This window comes from Jaculus jaculus, chromosome 19 (genome assembly GCF_020740685.1).
Source record: "Jaculus jaculus isolate mJacJac1 chromosome 19, mJacJac1.mat.Y.cur, whole genome shotgun sequence".
Lineage (NCBI taxonomy): Eukaryota > Metazoa > Chordata > Mammalia > Rodentia > Dipodidae > Jaculus > Jaculus jaculus.
The window spans coordinates 55,551,907-55,578,581 of NC_059120.1; the positions used below are offsets into that span (position 1 = coordinate 55,551,907).

Consider the following 26,675-nt stretch of genomic DNA (forward strand, 5'->3'; position numbering starts at 1 on the left):
AAAAATCCTTTAATGGAGAAAATTAAGGGCTGAAAAGATTTGAGCACCAAAGCATCTCATGATAAAATTGATTGTATTAACCAAAAATCTTGTAGTATTTAGGCTATTTTGTTTAGTCTTCAAGATGTCAGTTTCTCTCATTAAAATAAAATTGGGGGGGTGGCTGGAGAGATGGCGTAGTGGTTAAGGCGCTTGCCTGCCAAGCCAAAGGACCCTGATTCGATTCCCCAGGACCCATGTAAGCCAGGCGCACAAAGGGGCGCACATGTCTGGAGTTCGTTTGCAGAAGCTTGAGGTCCTGATGTGCCCATTCTGTCTCTCTCTTTCCCTGCCTATTTCTTCCTCTCAAATAAGTAAAAGAAAAATAACTACTTTTTTTTGTTTATTTCCAAGTAGAGATCGAGACAGCCCAGCAGGCAAAGACAAGTAGTGTGGGCGTACCAGAGCCTCTCGCCCTGCCGAGGAGCGCCTGGCGTCTGTGATGCTTTGTGTCTCTGGCTTTACTTGGGTGTCGTGATTCAAACCCTGGTAGCGGGCTTTGCAAGTAAGCACCTTTAATCACCAAACCATCTCCCTAGCTCAATTTCTTCCATTTTTTAATTTCTTATTTTTATATATTTTTTTATTTGACAGAGAAAGAGGGAGGAAGAGGGAGAGAGAGAATGGGCATGCCAGGGCCTCCAGCCTCTGCAAACGAACTCCAGACGCGTGCACCCCCTCCTTTGTGCATCTGGATAATGTGGGTCCTGGGGAATCGAACCCCAGGGTCCATTGGCTCTGCAGGCAAATGCCTTAACTGCTAAGCCCTTCTTCCATTTTTTAAAATATTTTTTTATTCATTTTTTATTTATTTATTTGAGAGCGACAGACACAGAGAGAAAGACAGATAGAGGAGGGGAGAGAGAATGGGCGCGCCAGGGCTTCAGCCACTGCAAACGAACTCCAGACGCGTGCGCCCCCTTGTGCATCTGGCTAACGTGGGACCCGGGGAACCGAGCCTCGAATCGGGGTCTGTAGGCTTCACAGGCAAGCGCTTAACCGCTAAGCCATCTCTCCAGCCCCCTTCTTCCATTTTTTTAAACAAAAAATAAATAAAAAAGCAGTTTCAGTAGGTATTTGTGAGTAAACTGAGGTTCTTAGGGCTGGATGAATTATGTGATGATTTCTAACTTTTTCCATTCATTTTTCTCTGAACTGTGAAGGCCGGAGAACGAGATGAAATTACCAGGTTTCATATAGCTCAGACTGACCTCCAACCCCCTGTGCAACTGCAGGTGACCTTGAGCTTCTGTTCTGGGCGGGTAGACGTGCGCTGCATACCCAGTTGACTTGGCGTGGTGCTGCGGCCTGAACTCAGGCCTTCGTGCAAGTCACGCAGGCGCTGTGCTCGCTGAGCTACTTCCCCAGCCCTCAATTTCTTCTTCAGCCAAAATCTCTTCATTCCAGCCTTACCCCACTCAGAGTTGAACCTAGGTCCTTGTACATTCTACCACTGAGCTGCATCTTCCATTTTCATAGTATTTCTTTCATATTTATACCTTCTTTTTGTCTTCTCTTACCAGTATTTAGGCATTATGTAAGGCAGGTTAACCTGCTTTATTAAATTAATCATCACAAAATTCTGTAAGGTACTTATTGAAGTTCCCATTTTTCAGATATGGAAAGCAAGTAAGGTTAAGAAAGGTTAAGAATGGCTGGAGAGATGGCTTAGAGGTTAAGGTACTTAACTGTGAAGCCTAAGAACTCAGGTTTGAATCTCCAGATCCCATATAAGCCAGACACACAGTGTCACAGATGCACACAAGGGGGCACATGTGTCTGGAGTTTGTTCACAGTGACTGAAGGCCCTGGACTGCCCATTCTCTCCCTCCCCCCCCAAAAAAAAAAATTAAAGAAAAGAAAGGTTCTGGTACTAAATGGCAGGGGCAGATTTGAATTTATGTAGGTTTTGTTTCAAAGTCTGTTTTCAGAGCTGGGCATGGTGGTACACCTTTAATCCCAGCTCTTGAGTGGCAGAGGTAGCAGGAGCACTGTGAGTTTGAGGCCAGCCTGGGCTTGAGAGAGGCCCTACCTTGAAAAAAACAAAAAAGCCTATTTTAATTTACTATCAGTTAGTCGTGTATGTGTGTGTGTGTGTGTGTGTGTGTGTGTGTGTTTGTGTGTGGTGCAAGAACCATTTGTCTGTTCACTTATCCTGACCAGGTTTCTTCATCTACTATGGCCTGACCTGAGATCTTAATGTGATTTTTTTTTGGGGGGGGGAGCAGGGTCAGTCTGTTTATATAAATGATAGAGACAGTTGAATGACTGAAAGGTATATGGAAAGCTAGTTATTAAACTTAGCATTTTTAGGAAGTTAAACTGTAATGCCTTAGAACAGAACTGAAAGGAAGAATTTAAATGTAAAGGGTAGAGAAGCTATAATTTTTGGTTTTTGGTTTTTGTTTTTTCAAGGTAGGGTCTTACCCTAGTTTAGGCTGACCTGGAATTCACTATGTGTCTCAGGGTGGCCTTGAACTCTCAGTGATCCTCCTGCCTCTGCCTCCTGAGTGCTGGGATTCAAGGTGTGCACCACCACGCCCAGCAAGCTCTAAATATTAAGCTGTTTGGAAGCTGGGGTCTGTTGCGGAGCTGGGGCAGGAGCCCCGGTCAACCCCACAGGGTCTGCTGAGGCTGCTTGCTGGCCTCATGCACTGGGAAGGAGCTCGTCTGTTTGCTCGGGGAGCTTGTGAGGCTCAGCGTCTTTGTCGGCAAACTGATTACTCCTCTGGACCCTGCACCTTCCCTTCCTTCAGCCTCTCAGCGCGCAGTGAGGCAGGAAGGACAGTGAGTAGGCTGAGTTGGGGCAGATTACAGAGAGCGCAAAGTGGGATAACAGCAGAAAAGGGGTGGATGGAATTGTGAGAGATTGACCAAGTCAGTGGGAGAACAAAGGAAGATGGGGCCAATACTGGACATTTGACAGGTGCCCTTGCCTTTTTAAAATCAAGGGAGGGCTGGAGAGATGGCTTAGCAGTTAAAGTGCTTGCCTGCGAAGCCTGGAACTCATCTTCAGATCTGCAGGTCCCACGTAGCCAGACGCCCGCGGCGCGATGTGCAGTGTCGCTGCAAGCACGCGTCCGGAGCTCACAGCGGCTGAAGGTTCTGCTGTGCCCACTCTCTCTCTCAAAACAGCTGGCTGAAGGTTCTGCTGTGCCCATTCTCTCTCTCAAAACAGCTGGCTGAAGGTTCTGCTGTGCCCACTCTCTCAAAACCAAAAAACACAACAAGGGAGCCGGGCATGGCAGCGCACCCCTTTAATCTCAGCATTTGGGAGGCAGAGGTAGGAGGGTCCGTCAGGCCACCCTGAGACTATGTAGTGAATTCCAGGTCACCATGGGCTAGAGCGAAACCCTACCTAAAAAAAAAAACAAAGTCCAGTGATAAAGGAAGACTGTATATGCATGCAGATTAATACAGTTTATACAGTTTAATATCCAAAGTAACAAAATGTGATATAAAGGAAAGCTAAATAATTGTTTTCCTTTTTTAATTTTTTTTTTTTTTTTTTTGGTTTTTCAAGGTAGTGTCTCACTCTGGCTCAGGCTGACCTGGAATTCATTATGTAGTCTCAGGGTGGCCTCAAACTCTCGGCGATCCTCCTACCTCTGCCTCCCGAGTGCTGGGATTAAAGGCGTGCGCCACCATGCCTGGCAAAATTTTTATTTATTGAGAGAGAGAAAGGCAGTCTGAGAGCAGGAGAGAGAGTATGGAACTCTGGACACATGGGCCCCTCTGTGCATCTGGCTTTATGTGGGCGCTAGGGACGTGCCGTCAGTCTTTGCAAGCAAGCTCCTTTAGCCATTGAGCGATCTCTCCAGCCCCAGAAAGTTAAATAATTTGAAGGTATGAAATGTAAAGGAACAATCTTGAGTCATATTCCTCAAGTCTGTTTACGAATTAAAGGTTTTTATTCTGTTAGTTTCATTTCACGAAATTCCCATGAGGTGTAAGTAGACTGCCAACGTAAAAATGGAAGGGTTGGTTACAAAGCCAGTTTGGTTGGATTGTGTTGGTTGTCTTAGGTAGAATGAGGAAGTGGGACTGTGGAGTTGAAGTAGCTTTTTTGTTTTTGTTTTTGTTTGTTTGTTTTCAAGGTAGAGTTTCACTGTAGTCCACGCTGATCTGGAACTTACCTTGTAGTCTCAGGGTGGCCTCGAACTCTCGGCAATCCTCGGACCTCTGCCTCCTGAGTGCAGGGATTAAAGGCGTGCACCACCATGCCCGGCTAGAGTTGAAGCTGCTTTGCTGCCTCCCCTGCTTCCTCATCTGTCCCGTGTGCCTCCCTGAAGCAGTGGCTGGGCTCCAGACTGTAGGAAGGATAGGTCCGCTCTCCCTCTGTCCATTTTCTCCCCTGCCACAAATTCACAAACAGCTTTTCCCTTTAGAATCTGTGAAGACATAAGCAACTTTTCTGGAACCAGATGAATCTTATGATTTTAATGGTTCATGCTGTGACATGCGTGGGGATAGGTGGGTGGAGATGCAGTGTTTGGACCCTTCTGGTTCATGGGATTGTCTTTTTCCCTTTTTCCTGTAGGAACGGCGTGAATGTTGAGGGGGCGACACACAAGCAGGTGGTGGACCTGATCCGAGCAGGCGAGAAGGAGTTGATCTTGACAGTGCTGTCAGTCCCTCCTCATGAGGCGGACAGCCTAGATCCCAGTGATGACTCCTTGGGACAATCCTTTTATGATTACACAGAAAAGCAAGCAGTGCCCATATCGGTCCCCACATACAAACATGTGGAGCAGAATGGTGAGAAATTTGTGGTGAGTGTCAGCCCAACTTGATCCTGAAACATCCAGCTAGTTTTCATGTCCCCGACTTGTCGTGAATATACCCAGAGCCATTGAGTGAATGAAAGACTGCAGCCTAGGTCAGTTTTTCTACCATGAAGTCGGGTTTACACAGAGAAGAGACACTGACTGATTTACTGCAGGGGTGAGCTTCACTAAGGAAGAGGCCTGTTTCTGTTTAAGTACAGTTTCATTTTATTTCCTGACAGTTCCGAGTTTGTGTTCTGGTACGTGGTAAACATATGTGAGTTTTCTTTTACTTGCTTGTTCTTTTGTTGGTTACCATATTTCTTTGCTAACTGTAGTCTCCTTTACTGTTGACAAGTTACAGAGCAAGATTAATTTAAGAAGCGTGTTTTGTTAAAATACCTGGGTAACATAGAGGCTTGTCCATTTTCAAACCTTTGTGGCCCTACTCCATAGCATGTTCTTTCTCCTTTCTTGGGGCTAGAAATGTGAATGATTAACTGTTTATTTAAACTCTGTACGATTCCCATGCACTGCTCGACACCTTTCCAGTATGCTGCTGCTGTAGATCTGTAGGGAAGCTCCTCCTGACGTGTGGGCCAGATGTGCTAGCTGCTTTCCTGAATGGTGCTGTTTGTTCCTTTATTTAAAAAAAAATTTTTTTTTTTTTTTTATTTGAGAGACAGAAAGAGGCAGAGAGAGAGAGAGAGAATGGACACACCAGGGCCTCCAGCCATTGCAAATGAACTCCAGATGCATGCATCCCCTTCTGCATCTGGCTTATGTGGGCCCTGGAGAATCAAACTGGGATCCTTTGGCTTTGCAGGCAAATGCTTTAACCCCTAAGCCATTTCTCCAGCCACAAATATTTTATTTTTATTTATTTGTTTGAGGGAGAGAAAACGAGGCAGATACTTAGAGTATGGGCACCAGGGCCTCTCGTCACTGCAAATGAACTCCATACACGCACTACTTTGCGCAGCTGGCTTATGAGGGTCCTGGGGAATTGAATGCAGGTCCTTTAGCTCTGCACACAAATGCCTTAACTGCTGAGCCATCTATCCAGTCCTTGTGTTGCTTTTTTTGAGGCAGGGTCTCACTCAAGCCCAGGCTAACCTGGAACTAACTCTGTAGCACCAGGCTGCCCTTGAACTCACAGATTCTCCTACCTCAGCCTTCCAAGGGCTGTGATTAAAGGCATGTGCCACATGCTGCTGCTGTTTGTTCTTAAAAGCATAATTGGTCCTGCTGTCTCAATTGCATACTTACTCTACAATTTTGGTTGCATGCTGTATTTGCCTTTGGTGATTTGGGGAATGTTGATATAATGAGAAATGTTAATTTTTCCCTTCGTAGAAAATGTGAGTTCTGTTAAGACATTGGCAAACGGAAGATGTTTATAGATGATCTACAGGGCTAGAGGTACAGCTTAGGGTAAAGCAGAAGAAAAGCTGACCTGCTAATTAGAGCTGCAGTCTCTGAAACAGGGGTTGCCCTCTTGTGTAGGAATGAGCCTTGAAACGTTTGTGAAATTTTCCCTCCAGTGGGGAGATGTGTATATAATGTTCAGTGATCAGAGTAATTGGGCATCTTTGTCTTATTCTTGGTCTTAGAGGGAATAATTTCAGCCCTTCCCCATTTAGCCTGATGTAGCGTGTGGATCTGTCATACATTGTCCTTATTGTGGTCTGTACGTTGCTTGTGTATTTAGCTCATTGAAGGCTTTTATCATAAAGGGATATTGAAGTTTCACATCTGCTATTTCTGTATGTCTTGAGATGATTCTGTTTTTTCCCTGGTGCTCAGGACTGTACACTGGGCCCTGCGCTTGCTAGGCAACCACTATACCAATAAGCTAAACACCGAACCCAAGATGATGCAGTTTTTATACTTCTTTATGTTGATGTATTATATTACATTTATTGATTTATATTTGTTGAACCAACTGTTTATCCCTGTATAAATCTCATTTGATCATCATATATAATCTTTTATGTGCTCTTAGAGTTGATTCACGAATATATTTATGTTGTTTTTTTAGGCAGTCTCACCCTGTCTAGCCCAGGCTGGCCTTGAACTCAGGTAGCCCAGTCTGGCATTGAACTTAAGGTGATCCTCCTACCTCTGCCACCTGAGTGCTGGGATTAAAGGCATGTGCCACCACAGTCAGCTTGACTTGTAGTAGTTTTTTCTGTTTGTTTGTTTGTTTTGCTTTGTTTTTTGTTTGTTTTGAGGTAGGGTCTCACTCTAGCCCAGGACGACCTGGAATTCACTATGTAGTCTCAGGCTGACCTAGAACTCACCTCCTACCTCTGCCTCCTGAGTGCTGAGATTAAAGGTGTGCACCACCAGTCCTGGTCAATATTGATCTTTTTTTTAAAAAACTTTTTGTTAATTTGAGAGCAAGAGAGATACAGAAATAGGCGGGTAGAGAGAGAGAAAATGGGTGTGCCAGGGCCTCTAGCCACTGCAAATGAACTCCAGATGTGTGTGTTCCCTTGTGTATCTGGCTTACATGGATTCTGGGGTGTCAAACCTGGATCCTTTGGCTTTGTAGGCAAGTGCCTTCAATACTAAGCCATCTCTTCAGCCCCGGTATTGTTCTTTTGTTATTTTCAATTTTATTTATTTATTTGCAAGAAGACAGAGGAGAGAGAGAAAATGAATGGATGCCCCAGGCCTCAAACTCCAGACACATGTACTGTTTTGTGCATCTGGTTTTACATAGATACTGGGGGATGAAACCCTGGCCTTTAGACTTTGCAAGAAAGGGCTTTAAACCACTGAGCCATCTCCTCAGCCCAAGGGTATTGTTCTCTTTAAAAGTATGTATGGGCTGGAGAAATTGCTTAGTGGTTAAAGCACTTGTCTACAAAGCCAAAGGACCCAGGTTTGATTCCCCAGGACCCATGTAAACCAGATAGTGGTTGAAGGTCCTGGTACACCCATTCTCTCTGCCTGTCTCTCTCCCTCTTTCCCTCCCACCCCCTTTCTCCCCCTCTTTATCAAAATAAAATATGTATGGGCAGGGTATGGTGGTGCATGCCTTTAATCCTAGCTCTCTGGAGGCATAGGTAGGAGGATTGCTATGAGTTTGAGGCCACCCTGAAACTACATAGTGAGTTACAGGTCAGTCTGGGCTAAGTAAGACGCTAACTCAAAAAAGAAAAAAAAATCAAAAAAAGTATTTATTTATTCATTATGTGCTCATGTGTGTGTATGTGTGTGCATTCTTGCTTGTATGGGCACACCAGTATCTTGCCACCATACACGTGCAGCACTTTGTTTTTTTTTTTTTTTTGATGATGCGTTGAGTCTTTTGAGAAGAATGTGTATTCAAGAGTTACAGAATTAAGTGACCTATAAATGTCTCTTTAGGTGCTTTTAGCCATTCTGTTAATTAATCCTGATGGATTTGTTTGTTTGTTTGTTTGTTTGTTTTTTGATTTCTCGAGGTAGGGTTTTGCTCTAGCCGAGGCTGACCTGGAATTCACTATGTGGTCTCAGGCTGGCCTTGAACTCACAGCAGTCCTCCTACCTCTGTTGGGATTAAAGGCTTGTGTCACCATGCCTGGATTTTTTTGTTTGTTTGTTTTGAGGTAGGGTCTCCCTCTAGCCTCTTAACCACCATGCCCGGCTAATCCTCATGTCTTACAAAACCTTCAATCAGGGCTGGAGAGATGGCTTAGCAGTTAAATACTTGCCTGTGAGGCCTAAGGACCCCGGTTAGAGGCTCGATTCCCCAGGACCCATGTTAGCCAGATGCACAAGGGGGCACACGCGTGTGGAGTTCATTTGCAGTGGTTCGAAGCCCTCCATTCTCTCTCTGTCTCTCTTTCTCTCTCTGTTACTCTCAAATAAGTAAATAAAAATAAACAAAATTTAAAAAAAAACCTTAAGCATTTTTATGTGTATGTGTGTGCATACATGCCCACTTACACATTTATGTCTTTGCCTCCCATCTTACCAGCATCAACTTTCTGGGATTAGTCCACTGTGGCTTCCTGATTTTTGTTTTGTTTTTGCTGTAGCCCAGGCTGACCTGGAACTTACTCTGTAGGTCCAGGCTGGCCTGAAACTCACAGTAGTTCTCCTAAGCCTCTGCTTTCTGAGTGATGAGATTAAAGGGGTGTGCCACCACGCCAGGCAGCTTCCTGATTTTTACTTCTTGTCTGGGTGTGGTGGTTTTGATTCACATGTCACCCGTAAATTTATGTGTTCTGCATGCTAGGTTCCCAGCTGGTGGCAGTTTGGAAATTGGAGCCTTTTGGAGGTGGTGTATGGTTAGAGTAGGCTATGGGTGTTCCGTCTAACTCCCCCTTGCCAGTGCTTGGCCCACCCTCCTGCTGCTGATGTCCACTTCCTGCGGCAGAGGTGGCGGTCAGCCTCTGTTCATGCCACATTTTCCCCTGAAGCTTATCAGCCAAGCTAAACCCTTTCCTCCCATCAGTCGTGTTTATTTATTTATTTGAGAGCAACAGACAGAAAGAAGCAGATAGAGAGAGAGAATGGGTGCTCCAGGGCCTCCAGCCACTGCAGACAAACTCCCGACACATGTGCCCCTTTGTGCATCTGGCTAACGTGGGTTCTGGGGAATTGAGCCTCAAACCGAGGTCCTTAGGCTTCACAGGCAAGCGCTTAACCGCAAAGCCATCTCTCCAGCCCAGTCGTGTGTTTTGTTCCAGCAATAAGAAAGTAACTTCAGAACTGGGGCTCGGACTCAGCTGGACCAGAGAGCACATCATCTCCCCAGCCCAACCTTCATGTATTTTATTTATTATTTCTTTATTAAGAATATACTTTGGCCGGGTGTGGTGGTGCACGCCTTTAATCCCCAGCACTCGGGAGGCAGAGGTAGGAGGATTGCCGTGAGTTCGAGGCCACCCTGAGACTACACAGTGAATTCCAGGTCAACCTGAGCTAGAGTGAGACCCTACCTCAAAAAACAAACAACAATAATAACAAATCAATAAAATACAACAGGACTAACACATGATGTACCCATACAAAGTATATTCTGGGGTTTTTTTGGTGTTTTTTTTTTTTTTTTTTTTTTTTTGAGGTAGGGTCTCACTCTAGCCCAGGCTGACCTGGAATTCACTGTGTAGTCTCAGGGTGGCCTCGATCTCATGGAGATCCTCCTACCTCTGCCTCCCGAGTGCTGGGATTAAAGGCATGTGCCACCATACCTGGCTATTTTATTGATTTTTAAAATTTTATTTCTTTCTTTATTTGAGAGAGAGAAAAAATAGGGACACAGAGAGAGAGAGAGAGAGAGAATGATGGATGTGCCAGGGCCTCTAGCCACTGCAAACTCCATATGCATGTGCCCCCTTGTGCATCTGGCTTATGTGGGCCCTGGGGAGTCGAAACTGGGTCCTTTGGTGTTGTAGGCAAGTTCCTTAACTGCAAAGCCATCTCTCCAGCCCAATTTTAGTGATTTATTAGAAATATTTTATTTATTTATTTGAGGGAGAAAAAGAGGCAGATAGAGAGGAAATGGACACACCAGGGTCTCTAGCCAATGCAGACAAACACCAGATGCAGGCACCACCATGTGCATCTACTTTATGAGTACTGGGGAATCGAACCTGGGTTCTTAGGCTTCCTAGGTAAGTGCCTTAACTGTTAAGCCATCTCTCCAGCCCTTATTGATTTTTTTTTTTTTTTTTTTTTTTTTTTTTTTTTTTTTGTTGAGGGGGGTCTGAGTGATTTGTCCATTGGTAAAGGTAGGATGTCAGATCTCTGGCTATTATTTTATTAGAGTCTCATTTTAGATCTAATAATTTTTTGCCTCTTTTTGTTTTTTATTTACAAACTTCAGACACATGAACCATTTTGTGTATCTAGCTTTATGTGGGTACTAGGAATCGAACCTAGGCCTTTAGGTTTTGCAGGCAAGTGCCTTTAATGGCTGAGCCATCTCTCCAGCCCCTCATGTTTGTTTTATATAATTAGATGCTCCAGTGTTGGGTACACATATTTTTTTAAGGATTTTTTAAATTAATAAATTTATTTATTTATTTGAGAGTGACGGAGAAAGAAAGAGAGAGAGAGAGAGAGTGTGAGAATGGGTGCACCAGGACCTCCAGCCACTGCAAACGAACTCCAGAAGCGTGTGCCCCCTTAACGTGGGTCCTAGGGAATCATGCCTTGAACTGGGTCCTTAGGCTTCATAGGCAAGCGCTTAACCACTAAGCCATCTCTCCAGCTGAAGGGTACACATATATTTATAGTAATGTCTTCTTCTTGTTAAGTTGGCCCCTTTATCATTTTATATTAATTACATCTGTGTAGTTTTAGAGTTTTTGACTTAAAGTCCATGTTATGTTAACATAAATATTCCTGCTTTTAGTTTCTGTTTGCTTGGTATGTCTTATTCCATCATTTTACTTTTAGTCTCTTTTTTTTAAAATTATTTATTTATTTATTTATTTGAGAGCGACAGACACAGAGAGAAAGACAGGTAGAGGAGAGAGAGAGAGAATGGGCGCGCCAGGGCTTCCAGCCTCTGCAAACGAACTCCAGACGCGTGCGCCCCCTTGTGCATCTGGCTAACGTGGGACCTGGGGAACCAAGCCTTGAACCGGGGTCCTTAGGCTTCACAGGCAAGCACTTAACCACTAAGCCATCTCTCCAGCCCTTTTAGTCTCTTTTTTAAAATAATTTTATTTATTTTAGAGAGGCAGAGAGAGATTGAGAAAGAGAAAAGGGAGAGAATGGGTGCATCAGAGTCTCTAGCTGCTGCAAACAAACTCCAGAGGCGTGCACCACCTTATGCATCTGGTTTATGTAGATCCTGGGGAGTCAACCTGGGTCACTTGGCTTTGCAGGCAAGCGCCTTAACTGCTAAGTCATCTCTCCAGTCCTTAGTCTTTTTTGTTCCTTTTTATCATTTCTCCCTCCCCCCACCTTTCCCTTTGAAACCCCACTCTCCATCATATCCCCTCCCCCTCTCAATCAGTCTCTCTTTTATTTTGATGTCATGATATTTTTCTCCTGTTACGATGGTCTTGTGTAGGTAGTGTCAGGCACTGTGAGGTCATGGATATCTGGGCCATTTTGTATCTGGAGGAGCATGTTGTAAGGAGTCCTACCCTTCCTTTTGGCTTACATTCTTTCTGCCCCCTCTTCCACATTAGACCCTGAGCCTTGGGAGGCGTGATAGAGATATTTCAGTGCTGAGTACTCCTCTTTCACTTCTTTTCAGCACCATGGTGCCTTCTGAGTCATCCCAAGATCACTGCCATCTGACAGGAGAAGTTTCTGTAATCGATAGTGAGAGTAGCATTAATATAAGGGTATGAACATTAAGAGAAGTACTTACTGGGCAGTTTGGTGAGCATAGTATATACATGTAGCCCAACACCAGCAGATGTTATACTCCTAGGGCTCAAGACTACCCCTGTTATAGGTTTTCAGTATCAGGGATGTATTCCCTCCCATGTAGGGGGCCTCCAGTTAAATTAGAGGGCAGTTGGTTTCCACTATGACAGACATGCTACTATTGTAACTCGTTGACTCATTTAGCCTGGCTGGCCAAATTTAAGACTTGCAGTGACCACAGTTGAGTATCTTCCCTGGTGATTTCTCTCTCTCCCAATAAATTGCATGCAGCATGGCTTTTTCCAGATTTCTATCAGCTGGTCTACATGGAGGAGGTTTTCAGCTCGGTTCCAGCAGAGTTTTTCATTGACCTTGCAGCCCAAGTATGTGGAGTCTTCAGCAATTGGGTCTTACCATCCATTCCTGGTGGGAACCCAAGGGCCTGTAATGTTTTGGGGGTATCAGGGACCTCCCTGGCCAACAACTCACTGGAAGGTATCCCATCCCTGGCACTGAAAATTTTCTAGTAACAATCTATGACTCCTGAGTGTTCCACAGTCCAAAAAAGTAGTTTTCTGTATGACTTATTTATATGCTTTTAGATTTTGATTAGCCCTCCATCCACCTTTCCTTTACTCAATCTCTTCCCCTGACCTCACTTAGGCCCTTTCACCCCCATTAGTCTGTTCTTCTACTTACATGCAGTATCATCCTATTAGGTACCCACCTTTCTGTTCCCTTTATATCTCCTTTCTATCTTACTGGCCTATGCTACTGAGTTTTCTTCCTACTCATATAGAGGTCTTTAAAAAAAAAATTCTTATTGACAGCTTTCATGAGTATAGATAATAAACCATAATTCCATCTCCCACCCTTATTCTGTCCTCTCAGATCCACCCTCCATCGAATCTTCTCCCCTTCCAATTAGTTTCTCTTCTGTAAAGCAATTCTCCAGAAATGAAGGAGAAATAGTCTTTCAAAAGAAAGTGCTGGGCGTGGTGGCGCACACCTTTAATCCCAGCACTTGGGAGGCAGAGGTAGGAGAATCGCCGTGAGTTTGAAGCCACCCTGAGACTCCATAATAAACTCCAGGTCAGCCTGGGCTAGAGTGAGACCCTACCTCGAAAAACCAAAAAAAGAAAGCTGGGTGTGGTGGCACATGCCTTTAATCCCAGCACTTGGGAGGTATAGGGAGGAGGATTGCTGTGAGTTCAAGGCCACCCTGAGACTCCATAGTGAGTGGTTGGCAGTTTTTTCTTTCAAGACTTTGAATATGTTATCCCTTTCTCTTCTGGCGTACATAGTTTCTGCTGAGAATTCTGCTCTTAGTGTACTGGTTGTCTTATATTTTAATCAGTATAACTGAAAGTATTTTCTTGGTGTGACACATCCATTTGTAATTGGTTTGATTTAACATACTTCAGTAAAAACTCAGTATTGCAATTAAAAGTAGAACTTACGATTTAGCTGAGTATGGTGGCTCATACCTTCAATCCTAGCAGCCGGGAGGCAGAGGTAGGAGGATCGCTGTGAGTTTGAGGCCACCCTGAGAATACAGAGTGAATTCCAGGTCAGCCTGGACTAGAGTGAAACCATACCTCGAAGAAAAACAAAACAAACAAACCATAAAAGAACTTAAGATTTATTTATTTGAGAGAGAGAAAGAGAATGAGTGCACTAAGGCATTCAGCAGCTGCAAACAAACTCCAGAAGCATGTGCTACCTTGTGCGTCTGGCTTACATGGGTCCTTGGGGAATCGAACCTGGGTCCTTTGGCTTTGCAGGGGTGAGCACCTTATCTGTCAAGCCATCCCTCTAGCACCCCCCCCCAAAAAAAACTTAAGATTTTTAAATTGTCTTACCAAGAAGTAGGTTTTCCATATGGTATATTCCTGCCTTTATAGTTTGGGTTCATCCTATCATCACTTCCTTTTCTCTCCCATCCTTCTGCCTCTATCCTGTTTAAGCCGTTCCCTTCCACTATTAGCCTTTCTACATTCATGTTGCTGGTATTCTGCTCTTCCCTTCCCCCCACAAAACCCACACTAGAGGCTCCTTTCTGGCTTGCTAGTCTCTACAGGTACCCACACTGGCTCATACCCACAAATGTAGGCATTTGAAGTGAGGATGCCTACATGGGAGAGAACATGGGGCATCAGTCTTCAGAGCCTGAGCTAGGCTGAGTGAGGGCTCACCACCATCTTTTCCAGTTGTACCCATGTTCATGTAAATTTCATTTTGCTTTATAGCTGAATTACACTCCATTGTGTATACGCGCCACATCTTCTTAGCCCATTCCTCGTTAGATGATTGATTCCGTCCTCTGCTGTGAATAGCGCAGCAGTAAGCACGGCTGAGCAAGCATGATTGAAGTAGAGTGAGCAGAGTCTGTGGAGCCCACGCCGGGCACCGGGGCGCCTGAGTCACAGGCGATTCCAGCTCTATACTCGGGGCTTATTGTGTTTACCTGCATGTTGGGGAAAGGCGAGCAGCAGGGCCTCTTGCCGGCCAGTGAAAACAGGCTCCAGGCAGATGCATGTGGCTTCACGTGGGTATTGGGGAGTTGAGCCAAGGCTTTGCAAGCAAGCACTTTTCACCACTGAGCCATCAATCCAGCCCTGTATTCCTATATTTAGTGTTAGTTTAGTTGTTTCTTTTTTTTTTCCTTTTTGAGGTAGGGTCTTGCTCTAGCCCAGGCTGACCTGGAATTCACTGTATAGTCTCAGGGTGGCCACTAACTTATGGCAATCCTCCTACCTTAGCCTCCCGAGTGTTGGGATTAAAGATGTGTACCACCATGCCCAGCAAACTTTTTAAATTTTATTTATTTTTATTTGAGAGAGAGAAAGAGGCAAATAGAATGGACATTCCAGGGCTTCAGCCACTGCAGATGAATTCCAGATGCATATGCCACCTTGTGCATCTGTGCATCTGGCTTATGTGGGTCCTGGGGAATCGAACCCCGGTCCTTTGGTTTTGCAGGCAAGCACCTTTACCACTATGCCATGTCTCCAGCCCTGGTTATAGGTCTTAAGGATAAAGTTTCTTAAGATACAAAAAGTGTTACCTGTTTTTTAAAAGCATGATAAATTGTGCTCTTAAAATTAAGAGGGTATCGTTAAAAATATTTTATTTTTATTTACTTATTTATGGGAGAAAGAGAGGGAGAAAGAATGGGCATGCCAGGGCCTCTAGCCACTGCAAACAAAATCCAGATGAATGTGCCACTTTGTGCACCTGGCTTAAGTGGGTACAAGGGAATTGAACCTGTGGCCATAGGCCTTTGTAGGCAAGTATCTTAACCACTAAACTATCTATTTCTTCAGTCCTTAAGAGGGTATTTTTTTCCTTTTTCAGTTTTGGCTTTTTGAGGTAGGATCTCACTCTAGCCAGGCTAACCTGAAATTCATTATGTAGTCTCAGGATGCTCTTGATCATGGCGATTCCCACCTTCCTCTGCCTCCCAAAGGATGGGATTAAAGTTGTGTGCCACCACACCCAACTTTTTTTTTTTCTTGAGTTTTGTAGGGCATCCCAGTCCTTAGGAGGTAGACACAGGAAAATTGAGAGTTCACAACTAACTTTACCCATGTAATGAGTTGGAGGACAATCTGGGCTACATGAAACAGTATCTAAAAAAAAACTCTAGCTAAATAAAAACTAAACAGCCTGGCGTGGTGGTGCATGCCTTCAATCCCAGTACTCAGGAGGCAGAGGTAAGAGGATCACCATGAGTTCAAGGCCACCCTGAGACTACATAGTGAATTCCAGGTCAGCCTAGACTAGAGTGAAACCCTACCTTGAAAAACCCAAAACAAACAACAACAAAAAAAAAACTAAGCAATAGGCCTGGGGGGGGAGCATGAGAGAGAGGCTTGCGAATAAAGTGACTTTTGAGCTAGGCATGCTGGTACACACCTTTAGTCCCAGCACTGGGAAGATCACCATGAGTTTGAGGCCAGCCTGGGATAGAGTGAAACCCTGCATTGAAATAACAAAATAAATACCTAAGTGACCTTGAACAGCCTGTTAAGTGCAGGGTCATGCACCTGACCAGTATGCACCCGAGACTGACTTCAGATGACTAATTCCTCGTGTAGTTAGTAGCTGTTGTTTTCCTCCTCAGGTGTACAATGTTTACATGGCCGGCAGGCAGCTGTGTTCTAAACGGTACCGGGAGTTTGCCATCCTGCACCAGAATCTGAAGAGAGAGTTTGCAAACTTTACATTTCCTCGACTACCAGGAAAATGGCCATTTTCATTATCAGAACAGCAATTAGATGCCCGGCGTCGGGGCTTGGAGGAATATCTAGAAAAAGGTAAGCCAGCCTGTTATACTGTACTTTCCCAAATGGTGATAGGTCCTAACCCCTAAACTGAACAGTCGTGTTTCCTGAAACTAGGAGTGGAAGTGAGCCTGATTGGAAGTGTAAGATGATGTGACTTCTGAAGGCAAGGCTGAACTGCCCAGTACAGCTGCTAGAAGCCTGCTTTCCTTGCAGAGCGCTTAATAAGCAAAAAGTTTTATTCATTTTGATGGCCCTTTTTGGACTTTTATTTACAGGGCTATATTTTCACAGACTTAATTAACCAGTATGGTGCAGTGATTTTGGAACTAAGTGGTACTTACTTTGAAGGCTCCTTCTTCTAGGTGGGAACAGGGCATGTGGCTACTGAAGCACTTGCTTCTCTATAGAGGCGGAAGTAATGCCCGTCTCCTGAATGAGATGGCCTTGTGGCTCGAAGAAGAGACCTTGCTGTGCTGTAGTACATAGACAGTTGGGTAACTTGTGAGCAGTGCAGTAGATTTTTTAAATGCTAGTTTAATAGAGTAGTGGTGTTATATGGTAATTCTGTGTCCTTACACACTTGTGTAAAGACTAATTGTAATTAACCTAATTGATCTTTTAAAAAAAATTTTTGGTTGTGAACCTTATGCCTGAAGAACTTTCCCACATTGAAGGTAGTAGAATTTATTCATCTGCTTTTAGCTTTTCTTGACATGAGTTGGCATTTACTTATTTATTTATTTATTTAATTTTATTTGAGAGCGACAGACAGAGAGAAAGACAGATAGAGGGAGAGAGAGAGAGAATGGGCACGCCAGGGCTTCCAGCCTCTGCAAACGAACTCCAGATGCTTGTGCCCCCTTGTGCATCTGGCTAACGTGGGACCTGGGGAACCGAGCCTTGAACCGGGGTCCTTAGGCTTCACAGGCAAGTGCTTAACCACTAAGCCATCTCTCCAGCCCTTATTTATTTATTTTGAGACAGGGTCTAGGCCTAGTTCAGGTTGACCTGAAACTCACCACTTTTCTGTTGTAGTTGCCTTCATATTGCCAATACAAAACACCCAACCAAAAGTAGCTGATAATAGGAAAGGGTTTATTTATTTAAATATTTTACTTTTATTTACTTACTTGAAAGAGAGAAGTAGAGAGGGAGGGAGAGAATGGTCACATCAGGGTCTCTAGCCACTACAAATGAATTCCAGATGCATCTGCCACCTTGTTTATCTGGCTTATGTGGGTCCTGGGGAATCGAACCTGGGACCTTCGGCTTTGCAGGCAAACGCCTTAACTGCTTAAAAGCCATTTCTTCAGCTCAGGTGTTTCTTTTAGTTTATAGCTAAAGCTTCAAGGAGAAACTTCATGATGCCAGGGGAAAGCATGGCATGAGCAGATGGTGGGTATTACAATAGGTAGAAAACAGTAGCAAGAGAGTGATCTTTGGCAGACAGGAGCTGGTTATAACACTCCCAAGTCTGCCCCCAACAACATATCTTCTCCAGCAAGGCTCCCCTCCCAAATTACTACCAGCTGGGCATGAGCAATTTGGAACACATGAGTGTTGGGGAATTGAACCCAGGCTAGCAGGTTTTGTAAGCACGTGTTTTTTTTGTTTGTTTTGGTTTGGTTTGGTTTGGTTTTCCGAGGTAGGGTTTCACTCTAGCCCAGGCTGACCTGGAATTCACTATGTAGTCTCAGGGTGGCCTTGAACTCATGGCAACCTCTTACTTCTGCCTTCTCGGGGCTAGGATTAAAGGTGTGCGCCACCACGCCTGGCATGTGTATGTTTCTTGAGACAGGGTCTCCCTGTGTGGCTCAGGCTGGCCTAGAGTTTTATCACCTGTAGTCTAGCTTGACTTACTGCGTAGAGCTGTCTGACTGCCTCTAGTCCTGAGTGCTAGTGGGGATTACAGGCATGCACCAACATGGCCAAATCACTTAAACTTGAATGTGGTCTTTACATAACGAGCTTGGTTGTTAGGACTTACGCTGTTTTCTGTCTTTTTCTCCAGTGTGTTCGATCCGAGTTATTGGTGAGAGCGATATCATGCAGGAATTCCTGTCAGAATCAGATGAGGTAGGTGAACACACCATCACTGTCTTATTTATTTGAGAGTGAATGAGAGAGAGAAAGAAGCAGATAGAGACAGAGAGAATGGGTGCACCGAGGCCTCCAGCCACTGCAAATGAACTCCAGACACATGTGCCACCTTTTGCATCTGGCTTTTTGTGGGTACTAGGAAATCAAACTTGGCAGGCTAGTGTGTTAACCACTGAGCCATCTCTCTAGCCCTGTTGAAATGTTTTGAGTGTGGAGTGTATGCATGTGTGTGTGGAGTTGCACACCCAGTGGGCACTGTGGAGGCAAGAGGAGGATACTGGGGTCCTCGTCTACTGATCTTCCACCTCACTTCCTGGACACAGGCTCTCACTTAGCCTGGAGCTTGCACTGTTCTGCAGTTAGACAGGCTGACGGTAGCCGCTGCCTTCCTCTGCCCTGGGCTACAGGCTTGTGCCGCCCGCCCAGCTTCTGTGCGAGCTGCTGATGGACTAGGTGCTGTGCGCGAGCGCACCCCACTGAGCCTCCGCCCGGCCCCGTGTGCTGCTCTCCTACTCCTTAACACCTACACCAGCTTCACTTTCTCTCTCTCTTTAAAATTAATTTCTTGTAGTTAGCGTATAACGAACTTCCTGTGACACTTGCATACGTGACGCACTTTGTGCTTTGCTTATATTCCCTCCTTCACGACCCTCCCCCACTCCTGCAGTCTCCTCCATCCCCCAGCTTGTCCCCTCCTGCGTTTGTGTCTCATTCATATGTGTGCATTTAACTGTTTGTTGTTGTTTTTGTTTCTCGAGGCAGGGTCTCACTCTAGCCCAGGCTGACCTGGAATTCACTGTGTAGTTTCAGGGTGGCCTTGAACTTGCAGTGATCCTCTCACTTCTGCCTCCTGGGATGAAAGGTGTGTGACACCATACCTGGTCTTTTTTTTTTTTTTTTTCTTTCTTTCTTTCTTTCCAAGTACTGGAGATTGTCAGGTATGGTGGCACAGGCTCTTAATTCTGGCACTCTGGAGGCAGAGGCGGGAGGATTCCCATGAGTTTGAGGCCAGTCTGGAGCTATTGGATGATTTCCAGGTCAACCTGGGCTGGAGTGAGACCCTGCTTCAAATAAAACAAAACAAACAGACAAGAAAAAGTGCTGGGATTGAACACATGTAAATATTCTCCCAGTGGGCTGAATCCTCAGTATGTGTCTGTATGTAAGTCTAGATTACACATATGACAGAACATGTAATATTTGTTTTTTCTCTCTCAATGATACTGTCATTTCTCCCTCTCCTTTTCTTATAGACCCTTTCTTCCTTCCATATAGTCCCCTTCCCTTTTTTCCTTCCTTCCTTCCTTCTTTCCTTCCTTCCTCCCTCCTTCTTCCTTCTTCCCTCCTCCCTCCATCCATCTTTCCTTCCTTCTTTTTTCCTTCCTCCCTTCCCCTGCTTCCCCTTTCTTCCTTTCTCCCTCCCTCCCTTCCCTTCCCTTCCCTTTCCTTCCTTTCTTCGTCCTTTCTTTTCTTTCTTTCTTTCTTGTTTTTTTTTTTTTTTTTTTGTTTCAAGGCAGGGTCTTGCTCTCTAGTTCAGGCTGATCTGATCTGGAATTCACTGTGTAGTCTCAGGCTGGCCTCGAACTCATAGCAGAGTCCTCCTAAGGGCTGGAATTAAAGATGTGTGCTCGACTCCTGTACTACTTTTCATGTCATTCATAGATGATTGATTGATAGATAAGCCATCTTTCCAGCCCAGCCCTCCATTTCTTAAGCGACAATTTTCCTTCTGTATTTCTGAAGTAACGCTTTTATTGTTTCTGCACTGTCTGGTGGCACTGATAACCCAGCATGTCTGTGACCAACACGGCAGCCCTGCTGACCCCAGAGCTTGTGCGTCACTCTGCTTGTGATTGTCCCTTTCATCAGGGGACCTTAGTAGTGAGTACATGCCTCCCTGACAACTTGAAAAATCGTGCTACTTCCATGAGAGAATGCTAGAGTATGTTCTCTCCCTCCCCCACCCTGTCTCATCTTCCATGTTCAGAAAACATTTTCCTTGTTCTTGAGAGGTGGGTCCCTGGTTAAGAAGTCTGGCCATAGGCATGTGGGCCTAACTTGCCCCAAGTTTGATTCCACAGAATCCATGCAAACATCTGGCTGTGGCCACGCATGTCTGTAGCCCCAGTCTTAAGGAGAATACAGGTGAGAGAATTGCTGGGGCTGACAAAAACCACAGGTCTGCGTTCAGAGAGAAAGACTCTGTCTTAAGGAACTACACAGGAGCAGTACAGGAAGGACTCCCCGTATTCTCCTCTGGCCTTCCTGTGCCTGCGAGTTTGCACATAACCCCTGCACACATGCACACCACACCACACAATGTTACACACGCCAAATAAAACCCTCCTTTTTCTGTAGTAACCATTTTGCCATTTATCTCCTTGCACAGTTAAACTTCTTAAAATAATGTCTCTTGGGGCTGGGCAGGTGGCTCAGTGGCTAACAGTTCTGCCCAAGCATAAGGACCATTGTTGAATCCCCACACCCACTTTAAAACCTCGATGGGGCTGTGCGCACCGCTTCTGAAGTGGGCCAAGACAGCAGGATCCCTAGTACAGCTGGTAAGACAGTCCGGCTGAAAACAGGGAGCTCAGGGTTTGATGGGAGACCTGTGTGGAGGAAGTAAAGCCGAAGAGCAGTTCAGGAGAACGCACTGTAGATGTCTGGGCGTCTGCTCACACATGCATACGCCATGTGCACACACGTTCACCACATAGACCATACACACACAAGAATTTTTTCTGTTCTACTTTTCTTGTTGTTTCTTGAGGTAGAGTCTCACCTAGCCCAGCCTGACCTGGAATTCACTATGTAGTCTCAGGGTGGCCTTGAACTCAAGGAGATCCTCCTACTTCTGTCTCCCAAGTGCTGGGATTAAAAGTGTGTGTCACCATGCTCTGCTATCCTACTTTTTTTTGGGGGGGGGGGGTTATTTTTGTTTTTTTAGGTAAGGTCTCACTGTAGCCCAGGCTGACCTGGAATTTACCATGTAGTCTCAGGGTGGCCTTGAACTCACATTGATCCTCCTACCTCTGCCTCCCCAGTGCTGGGATTAAAGGCGTGCGCCACCATGCCCGGCTATCCTACTTTTAAATCGGGAACTATTTGAATTTTTTAAAGTTTTCAGGATTAACTTCAAACTCTTCCATGGCACTTGCAAGGCCTAGCGTCATCTAACCTCTCCTCACCTCTCCAGTCTCATCCCTCCCTCACTGACTAATGTACCTAATGTAATGTTGTTCCACATACTTGGCTGCTTTGTTTTGTATAGTGTCGGGAGTCAAACCCAGGGACGCACGTGCCATGCGAGTGCTCTACTGCTGTGTCCCAGGTCCAAGCCTCTGAAGTGTTTTACTTCCTTAATCCATCTTGCTGCTCGTGCTCCACATCTAGCCTGTGTCCTCGACCAAAAACTCTTCCTCTCCTTGCTCTGTTCTGTCCTTTGCTCTGCTACTCAGTTAAAAGTGCCCGGAGACACGCCTCTGAACACCTCTCTCTGCTGCTGTCCCGTCAGCCCCTTTGTGACCCCAGCACTGCCCCGCCCTCTCTCAAGTCTTGACAGTCTCTTCTTGTCGTGGCTTTTCTCGCTTGCCGCGTCCTGTGGGCCTTCTCCCCGAGGCCTCCCCTGACTCCTCAAGCCACCAGTCAGCGCCACTCAGTCGCCACGATGTCGCCATCTCATTCTCAGTTTTCATACATATAATCAGTTTGTCACTTTATATTTTTAGCTTACAAGATTGTATGAGCTACCTGTAGGTAAGAGCTAAATCTTGATTATCTTTATATTCCCAGTGCCTTACCACAGTATCAAGCATGTTTGAAGTGCTGAAGTAGTTGAATGGGGAAATGACTATGTGATATTATTATCTACCGGTTATCAAATATGTACATGTCTTGTTTGCCCAAGTAGATTATGTTTCCTGTAGACAAGGGCTTAATAAAGTATAGAAAATCTGCCCTTTTCCACAGTTTTTCTTTCTACTCTACAGTTTATATTTTCTGTTGTCAAATCATGATCTAAAAATGTTAATTATACAATCCAAGAAATAAACATTCTGTATATTTCAAACTGCCATTTTCAGTAGCATGTTGAAGTTTCACGTCATCCCACGCTGTCCCACTTGGGACTTAAATCACGCTTTGTGTAGCATGTCCCCTGTGTATATACCACCTGCCTGTTGGTCACTTCTTATTTGGGTCAGTTGTCAGAAGGACTGCTCTGGTGTCACAGTGCTTGTTGTCACGCATAAGCCCCGGGTGTCCCTGCGGGTGGCAGAGCACCTCTGGTTCTGGCAGTTGTCCTCAGCAGGAAAAATCACACGGTAGGGCTGCTGGCATCTGCAGTAGGAATAAGTCTAATATCTGCGAAACTGGAAAGAAGAGAAGTCATTCCAGTTTTTCTGTAGCACCTTAAGTGCGGAATATAGCCACAGTGCGGTTACATGCTCAGTGAAGACGGGAATTGCACTGTATTGAGGGAGGCATCCTAACCACGACTTTTGGCATGTGCTGTAGGTCTTAGGCTATGTTATATTCCCTGTGTGTAAGTGGGAACCACAGTAACGGTTGGGATGACTTTAGGCAATTTTTAAATGGAAAATGAAGATGGAGTTATTCCTAGATAGTTATTTTTTTGTAATAAAAATTACAAGGCCAAAAATCTTCAGGAAAAAAAATCTGTTCAGGGCTGAAGGGATGGCTTAGCGGTTAAGGTGTTAAGGCGTTTGCCTGCAAAGCCAAATGACCCAGGTTCAATTCCCCAGGACCCACATAAGCCAACCACACAAGGAGATGCACACGTCTGGAGTTCTGCAGTGGCTGGATGCCCTGACGTGCCCATTCTCTCTCTGTCTCCCTCTCTCTGCCTTTCTCTCTGTCTCTCAAATAAATAAAAATAGACCAGGTGTGGTGGTGCACGCCTTTAATACCAGAATTTAGGAGGTAGAGGTAGGAGGATCACCACAAGTTCAAGGTCACTCTGAGACTACATAGTGAATTCCAGTGAAGCCCTATCTCAAAAAACCAAAAAAAAAAAAAAGCCGGGCGTGGTGGCGCACGCCTTTAATCCCAGCACTTGGGAGGCAGAGGTAGGAGGATCGCCATGAGTTCAAGGCTGCCCTGAGACTACAGAGTTAATTCCAGGTCAGCCTGGACCAGAGTGAGACCCTACCTCGAAAAACCAAAAAAAAAAAAAAATAATAATAATAATAAATAAATAAATAAATACAATAAAAATATTTATTCAAAAAAATCTGTTCAAAGCTGAATGGCCGGGTCTGGTATCTCATGGCTGTAATCCCAGCGCTCTGGAGGCAGAGGAAGGAGGTTCACACAGCCTGAGCTAGAGAGAGAGATCTACCTCAAAAAGCAAAAAAGATCTTTTAGGGGGAAAAAAAAGCAGTGAGGTTATTTTTTAAGTTTTATATATTAGCAGTGAGAGGCATTGACTCTTTGGCCTTAAGCATTCCAGGCAAGCGCTCTGATGTTGAGCCACGTGGCCCAACCTTCAGGGCTTGTGAACGAGAGAGAGTAAGGCTTGTGTGCTCTTTACTAGAAAGTGGGCCAGCAGACTAACTCACATCCTTGTCCATACTTCCTGTTAAAGACGGCCTGATACCAGTGTTCAGAAAGGAAGTTAGAGTATCTTTTGGGCTGATCTACACGTGAAAACCAGAGAGATTTCTCAAAGCTGCTGCATTCTTTCTTTCTTCCTTGCAAGTTCTTTTTTCTAATTTTTTATTTTTATTATTATTTTTTTTTTTTAGCTGTGGTCTCAGTCTAGCCCAGGCTGACCTGGAATTATTCACTCTTATTCTCAGGCTGGCCTGGAACTCACAGCAGTCCTCCTACCTCTGCCTCCCAAGTGCGGGAATTAAAGGCATGTGCTGCCACGCTCGGCACAAGTCCCCTCCCCCCAATATTTTATCTTTATATGAGAGAGAGACACAGAGAGAGAGAGAGACAGAGAGAGAGAGAGGATATGCCAAGGCCTCTAGCCATTGGAAACAAACTCCAGACATGTGTACCACCATGTGCATCTGGCTTACATGGGTTTTGGAGAATTGAACCTGGGTCCTTAGGTTCTGCAGGCAAGCACTTTAACTGCTAAGCCATCTCTAGCCTTCCCTTTCAAGTTCTGAGTGGGGTGACAGCAGTGAACCCAAATCTTCTGTGCCTTTGACTTTAAAATGTGAACATGTTGGTTTCATGTTTCTTTTCTTCTGGATGATTAAAGGTCAACTTCTACGGCCTTACATCTGTTGTAGAACTTCTCAAACGTACTGATGTTTAAGATTTTGCATTCCCCATTTTATTAGAATTGACCTCTCTGTTGTGTTTGATATCGTTTTAGCTAGCATGTTATAACAAGAGTAGAGATTTACGCATGCTTTCTGTCCTTTCCTTCAGAACTACAACGGTGTGTCTGATGTAGAGCTGAGAGTAGCACTGCCAGACGGAGCAACGGTTACTGTCCGAGTGAAAAAGAACAGCACGACAGACCAAGTGTACCAGGTAAGTGAGCCTCGAACAAGCTGACTTGACTTGGGATGATGTGATGCCAAGAAAGAAATTTAAATGAGTTAATACATAGAAAATGTGCAGAGCGTCTAGCACTCAAAAGTTTATTAAATTGTTATTTTTATAAGAAATAACTTTGCATTCTTTAAAAGAAAGGTATAATAAAGCTGGCCATCCTATCGTCCAGCACTGGGGAGGCTGAGGCAGGAGGATTGCTGCTGACACTAGGACAGCCAGTGCTGTATCACAAGGCCCCGTCTCAACGAGAGGAGAAAGGGCACAGAGAAGAAGGGAAAGAAAAGCGTGATCAACTCCTATTGTAAAAAGTGTTCTACTATATATGAAATAGAATAAAATAATGAATCTCTGTATACTTTTTTAAAAAGTGGTGCTAGGGGGCTGGAGAGATGGCTTAGTGGTTAAGCGCTTGCCTGTGAAGCCTAAGGACCCTGGTTCAAGGCTTGATTCCCCAGGACCCACATTAACCAGATACACAAGGGGGCACACACGTCTGGAGTTCGTTTGCAATGGCTGGAGGCTCTGCGTGCCCATTCTCTCTCTCTCTCTCAAATAAATAAATAAAAACGAACAAAAACAACAAAAAGTGGTCAGGCATAGTGGTGTATACCTTTAATCTCAATGGTTGGGAGGTAGAGTCGGATCACCATGAGTTCAAGGCCACTCTGAGACTAATTCCAGGCCAGCTGAGGCTAGAATGAAACCCTACCTCAAAAAACCAAACACGTGATGCTAGGGATGGACCGCAGGACTTTCAGCTACGTCCCCAGTGTGCTCATCAGTTGTCTTAGTATTTCGCAAGACCTGCTCTCTTAGTACTGATGAACTCCATAATCAGACCCTTCGGTTATTTGCCCAGCTTGATGGCCCACGCCTTTAACCCTGGCACCAGGAAAGCAGAGGTAATAGGTTCTCTGTGAGCTCAAGGCCTGCCTGGGACTACAGAATGAGTTCCATGTCAGCCTGGGCTAGAGTGAGACCCTGCCTTTGAAAACAAACCAAAATAAATAAATAAATAAATACATAACCCTAACAAAAGAGTGGTGCCTTTAGTTGATTCCAGTGCTGTCTGGTATAATACTTGCTGTATTTTGTTCTTTAGTTATCATGTAAGTTTTTAATTAAATGTGATTTAATCAGTAGAATGCATTATCTTTTTGATGCTCAAATGATTTCATCTTTGAAGCCGGGTGTGGTGGCACACATCTTTAATCCCAGCATTTGGGAGGCAGAGGCAGGAGGATTGCTGTGAGTTCCAGGCTACCCTGACAGTACATAGTGAATTCCAGGTCAGCCTGGGCTATAGTGAGACCGTACCTTGAAAAACAAACAAACAAACAAAAAGCTTTCCTCTTTGGCTGAGGAAGCTCCTGAACATCAGTGTTCTATGTATTTTTGTTTGGTTTAGTTTTTTGAGGTAGGATTTCACTCTAGACCAGGCTGACCTGGAATTCACTATGTACTCATAGGCTGGCCTCGAACTCACAGAGATCCTCCTACCTCTACCCACCGAGTGCTGGGATTAAAGGTGTGTGCCACCACACCCAGCTACTCCTGTGTATTTTTAAAGAAGCCCATTGGTTTATGGCAGCATATTTTGCAAGAGATGCTCTGGGCC

The 26,675-nt window shown here is 44.8% G+C and overlaps 1 protein-coding gene across 1 annotated transcript in view; it reads left to right on the top strand.

Moving 5' to 3' along the window:
- The window catches only part of Snx27 (sorting nexin 27), a 69,478-nt gene that overhangs the window by 16,852 nt on the left and 25,951 nt on the right, over positions 1-26,675 (top strand). The window contains exons 2-5 of the mRNA XM_004667155.3: positions 4,580-4,811; positions 16,258-16,450; positions 18,432-18,496; positions 24,929-25,033. Of these exons, the coding sequence (XP_004667212.2) occupies positions 4,580-4,811; positions 16,258-16,450; positions 18,432-18,496; positions 24,929-25,033 (595 nt within the window). The remainder of the gene's footprint in view (positions 1-4,579; positions 4,812-16,257; positions 16,451-18,431; positions 18,497-24,928; positions 25,034-26,675) is intronic.